Here is a 5,424-nt window from a genome sequence, read left to right as displayed (position 1 = left end):
AGTAGAGCGGGTTGCCGGGAAGGCGGAAGTGCGGGGGCTTCCGGTCGGCGTGAGCAGCGTGGGGTGTCCGAGTTCCTGGGTTTTCTCAGGTGAGTTCTTTTTACCAACCGGCTCCAGTGGGGCGTGGGACTTGGGACTCGATTTCGCCGCCCGTGGAAAGACTTTCAAGCGTCGTCCCTGTCTGGCAAGCTTGAGCCCGGGCCAGAGACGCAGGCCTCCTTTAGGACGAGGGTCTCCCGTTGTCTTGGTGGTTGGTGGTCCTGGTGGGGCTTCCCGGTGCTCTGTGGGAAGTGGAGTCCTCCTTAGTGGTTCAGCCCCGCTCAGGGCTGTGTACCGCAATCCTTCTCTCCCAGCCCCCCTCAGGGTTTGCGTTGTACACACGGGACAGAGTGAGTTTGTGATTGCTGCCGTCCAGAAAAGTTACTCCACCAGTCGTCCGTTTAACAAATGTGTGCTTATACTTTACTGTGTGCACAGTGCTACGCACTGGGGGATTCAGTAGCGAACAAGACCTATTTATCCCTTGCCTTCGTGGAGCCCACAGGCCACCGGGAATGACAGAAAATAAACTTAAGAATTTTAGATTGTAACACGTATTAAACAGGAAAGAAAAGGATGAGGTGGTAGAGAATAAAAGGTGAGCTTACAGGAGTCAGAAAAGCTGTCTCTGAGGTACTGAAGTGAAGGATCAGTTCCCAGGCAAAGGGACGGCAAATGTAAAGATACTGAGAAGTCAACGTCATTTGGACATTTTTATTTTTCTTTATTTTTTTTCAAAATAAATTCTTAGTGATTAACTGCCTATTGATGTGTAATTAACACAACAAACTGCACATATTTAAAGTGTGTAAGATATATCCATGTATACTAACACACAAACATAAATCTGTCAGCACAGTCAAGATGATGTTATAAGTCATTCCCACGAGCTTCCCTGTAAACTCTATAATCCCTTCCCAGCCCTCATCACATCCCCACACTGTCCCTCAGTTGGCATTGATTGGACTTTCTTCAGATGTAATTGGTGTTTGAGGATGGCGTGGAGCATGAGATAAGAGTTAAATGAGGCCGGGGCCAGGTCACAAATACCCTTGTAGATCTTGAATATATGAGTTGGAAAATCATTAATTCCAAGAAAGACACTGTCTGCTCTTTAAGTTTTTAAAAGCTAACGTTGACCATCTTTTGGGGGATGGGCTGGGACTGAGGGGTTGAGGGAAAGCAAGAGTAGAAATAGACAAGTTTAAAATAGCTAGATTGATTTGAGGGGGTGGATAATGAGGAAAATTGGGGTGGGTGGGGTCGCGTGTAGGTTTGGGGGAAATCAGGATTCAGTTAAAAGATTTACAAAATATTTTGTGATTTTTAAGTTGTTGCATAAATGTAAGGTGATGGCACTCTTTGCATTTGGGGGGAAATTAAATTTCTGCATCTTGTATGGAAATTACAGGAGCTTTCAGAATTGGCTTGATTCACAGTGTGCCAGTGGCCACGGGGAGTTTGGTTTGGTGTTCTTAATTGTTATTTAGTGGCTGTATATGCCACGTTGATCCTCACATAATTTGCACATTATGCCATCGTAAGTCATGAACAGAGTGAAGAGTTTACTTTCCAGTTGTTCATGTTCTGCAGAGATGCCTTTTGACCTGGTTTTCCAGGGATTTGTATTTTTGTTTGATAGTAAATAGTTGCTTTTGAAAATGTAATTTTTTAGCTTTCCAGGTAAAATATGGCTAAAAGTTTACGGAGTAAGTGGAAAAGGAAGATGCGTGCTGAAAAGAGAAAAAAGAATGCCCCAAAGGAGCTCAACAGACTTAAAAGTATTCTTAAAGTAGATGGTGATGTTTTAATGAAAGATGTTCAAGAGATAGCAACTGTGGTGGAACCCAAACTTTGTCAAGAGAAAACGCAATGTGTGGTGAAAGATGAAACAGGTGAGTTTATGTGTTTCATTAAAAAAAAATATATCAACTTCCTTTTGTGACTCTTTTTCACTGTCTTCCATTCTTTCTCACACTAACTTCCCTACAAATGTCCTGCCATGCCCATGTAATTCTTTGGAGATGCTACTAGAGATTCTATGCTAAGCTATTTTAAAGCCACCTCATGTGAGTAGGTATGTTTTGGATTATTCAGAGTGAGCCTTTTGTGCTTATACAATAGCCTAAGTGTCTCAGAAATAGTACTACAGGAGTAGACAAACCTAGACACACTCTCGTTGGAAGGGTACACAGGAGTCAAGAACTAGGCAGGATAGAAGGAGGTCTTTCTTCATTTTACCCTTTGCAAGATCTAGGTTCCATTCTGAGAGTCCTCTGCCCTTATATTATTATCCTAAAGATTAGTTTCCCTGTATTTGATTTTGACAGATTCTAGGTACGTCTGTTTTAATATAGTCTAAAGTTGGAAGCTGTATATAATGTATATAATAGTCATTATCCTCAATCCCTCTTTCCTTTATCTCCTACCTGTAAACCATTAGCACATCTTCTTGACTATCTCCAAAATACATTAGGAATCTATCCATTTTTCTCCTAATTTCATGCTTTCACTTTAATGACAATTATCTCTTGCCTGAACCACAGTAGTAGCCATTTTAACTCTCTCTTCAGCTTTTGCTCATTTCTGATTCATTTTTGACATATCACCCAGTATGATCTTTTTAGGATATAAATCAATTATGTCATTCTCATGCTTAAATCACCTCATTATATTTCCGTGTGCTTACCACAGACTGCCTGGTCCTACTTAATCTCGTTCCAGTGCTTCTTTTTAAAAAGGCTGTAACCACAAGCTGAAGTTTGCTTTGTCATTCTCCCCTCAACAGAACATTGAGAACTCCATGAGAGCAAGGAGCTTATTTGGACCACTGTATCCCCAGAACCTAGAACAGCACCTAAAATAATCATTCAGTGACCAGTTATTGAAGGGCTAATGTATATCAGGCACTATTCTAGGTACTGAGGCAACAATGATGAATAACAGAAATGGCCTCCATCCTAGTGGGATTTACATCACATTGGAGGAGACGGAAAGTAAACCAGATAAATGAACTAATATAATGTCAGGTAGCAGAGTCCACAGAAAACCTGTGTACCCTGGTAAGTTCCCAGAGAGGGACATTATGGCTATGTCCTTCACAATAGATAAGGTTGGTGATAGATGGACCACAGCATGGCTGTGCTGAGCTTCTTGCTAATAAGTCTTCTGTTAGAAGAGCTGGATACCTGAGTGTAACCTGGATAAAAAAGTGGCAGCCCCAGGATATCCAGGTCTGTTCTGTCATGAAGCTTGCTGCTTGCTGCTGTTCCTCTTCCAAGTACTCTTCATTGGAAGTGGTCAGTCATTCCTAATAGTTTATTTTCTTCTAAGCCCTGTCCATTAGAAGCGTGGGTGCACTTTTTATTGACACAACAATTTTATTTAGCTCAAGAAAGCACCTAATCCGAGGAGTGTTCTCATAACTCGCATGTTTTCAGAACCATAAACTTACCCCTAATGCAGTAATTCAAACCCATATCTCCTAAATGTTTCCTATGTAACTTACACTGTTGGAAAGGACAATCATAACAATGTTCTCTTTTTTAAAAAATTTATTTCTTATTGAAGTATAGTTGAAGTACAGTGTTGTATTAATTACTGCTGTGCAGCAGAGTGACTCAGTTATACATATACATTCTTTTTCTTATTCTTTTCCATTATTGTTTATAACAGGATACTGAATATAGTTCCCTGTGCTATACAGTAAGACTTTGTTATTTATCCATTCTATACCAGTTTGCATCTGCTAATCCCGAACTCTGACTCCTACCCTCTCCCACTCCCTTCCTCCTTGGCAACCACCAGTCTATGTCCCTGATTCTGTTTCTGTTTCATAGATAGGTTCATTTGTGTCATATTTTAGATTCCACATATAAGTGATATCATATGGTATTTGTCTTTCTCTTTCTGATGTACTTCACTTAATATGATAATCTATAGTTGCATCTGTGTTGCTGCAAATGGCATTATTTTGTTCTTTTTTTCTTTTTTATGGCTGAGTAGTATTCTGTATATGTACCACATCTTCTTTATCCATTCACCTGTCGATGGACATTTACGTTGTTTGCATGTCTTGGCTATTGTGAATAGTGCTGCTACAAACAAAGTGGTGCATGTGTCTTTTTGAGTTATAGTTTTGTCTGGATATATGCCCAGGAGTGGGATTGGTGGATCAAATGGTAATTCAATTTTTAGTTTTCTGAGGAACCTCCATAATGTTTTCCACAGTGGCTGCACCAACTTACATTCCCACCAACAGTGCAAGAGGGTTCCCTTTTCTCCACACCCTCTCTAGTATTTGTTATTTGTAGACTTTTAAATGATGGCCATTCTGACTGGTGTGAGGTGATACCTCATCGTAGTTTTGATTTGCATTTCTCTAATAATTAGCGATGTTGAGCATCTTTGCATGTGCCTATTGGCCATCTGTATTTCTTCTTTGGAGATATGTCTCTTTAGGTCTTCTGCCCATTTTTTGATTGGGTTGCATAACAACATTCTCTAGAAAGTTTCTTATTGACTAAATAGATGATGTTTCTAGTTCCTCACAGATACTTTTTATGTCTTTCATGGTTGTGGGAACACATGGCATCATGTGTATGATTCTACTGAATGTGCTGTAAGGAGTTTTTTTGAGTGTTAGTCAAAGATCATTGCACAAATAAAGGAATTTTTTTTTTTTTTTTTTGCTTTTGTACTTTCATGCCACTTTTAAGTTCAGTGTCCTCATTGCATTAATGTGCTTTTTCATGGGGTTGCATTCGTGAGTATTAATAGTTTTTCCATTTTTTAATTCAGATGACATGAAAATGGAGACTGATATTAAGAGAAACAAAAAGACTCTTCTAGACCAGCATGGGCAGTACCCCATATGGATGAACCAGAGGCAAAGAAAAAGGCTAAAAGCAAAGCGAGAGAAAAAGAAAGGAAAAAGCAAAGCAAAAGCCATCAAGGCAGCGAAGGGTTTGGCCTGGTAGACCCTTACAAACTTGAAAAATGCCGCATGGGACAGGTCTTTGATTAGCATGTATACATTGATTTCAGCTTCCACCAAATGGAAACTTTGTTTCCATTTTTTAACTTGGCCTTTTTCTTCAATTCCAGCCCAACGTAACTCCTCAAATTTGTCTTGGTAACTTGAATAAAATATTTTCTTTGATGAATGAAAGCTACACTGATATTTTAATTGAATGCTATCCAATATGCAGGGATTATCAGACATCAGAATTCTCTCGAGTATTAATGCGGTTGTAATCATTCAGTCTTAGGAAAGATGAAACTTAATATTATACTGACAAATTTGAGCTAACTCATATTTAAAGTAAATTATATATCATGTGAAAATATGTCAGTGGATCGTATAAGCAGTACTTGTTTGGAGTT

The 5,424-nt window shown here is 39.4% G+C and overlaps 1 protein-coding gene across 1 annotated transcript; it reads left to right on the top strand.

The window, feature by feature from the left end:
• Positions 1 to 5,209, top strand: LLPH (LLP homolog, long-term synaptic facilitation factor). The gene is made up of 3 exons (XM_059080279.2): positions 1 to 89; positions 1,715 to 1,934; positions 4,840 to 5,209. The coding sequence occupies exons 2-3, from the start codon at positions 1,730 to 1,732 to the stop codon at positions 5,016 to 5,018; spliced, it is 384 nt and encodes a 127-aa protein (XP_058936262.1). The 5' UTR covers positions 1 to 89; positions 1,715 to 1,729; the 3' UTR covers positions 5,019 to 5,209.
• Positions 5,210 to 5,424: the final 215 nt, after the last annotated feature.

Source organism: Kogia breviceps, chromosome 12 (assembly GCF_026419965.1).
Source record: "Kogia breviceps isolate mKogBre1 chromosome 12, mKogBre1 haplotype 1, whole genome shotgun sequence".
Classification (NCBI taxonomy): domain Eukaryota; kingdom Metazoa; phylum Chordata; class Mammalia; order Artiodactyla; family Physeteridae; genus Kogia; species Kogia breviceps.
Note: the sequence above shows the minus strand (reverse complement) of the source record. Positions and strands in the feature narration are given on the sequence as shown.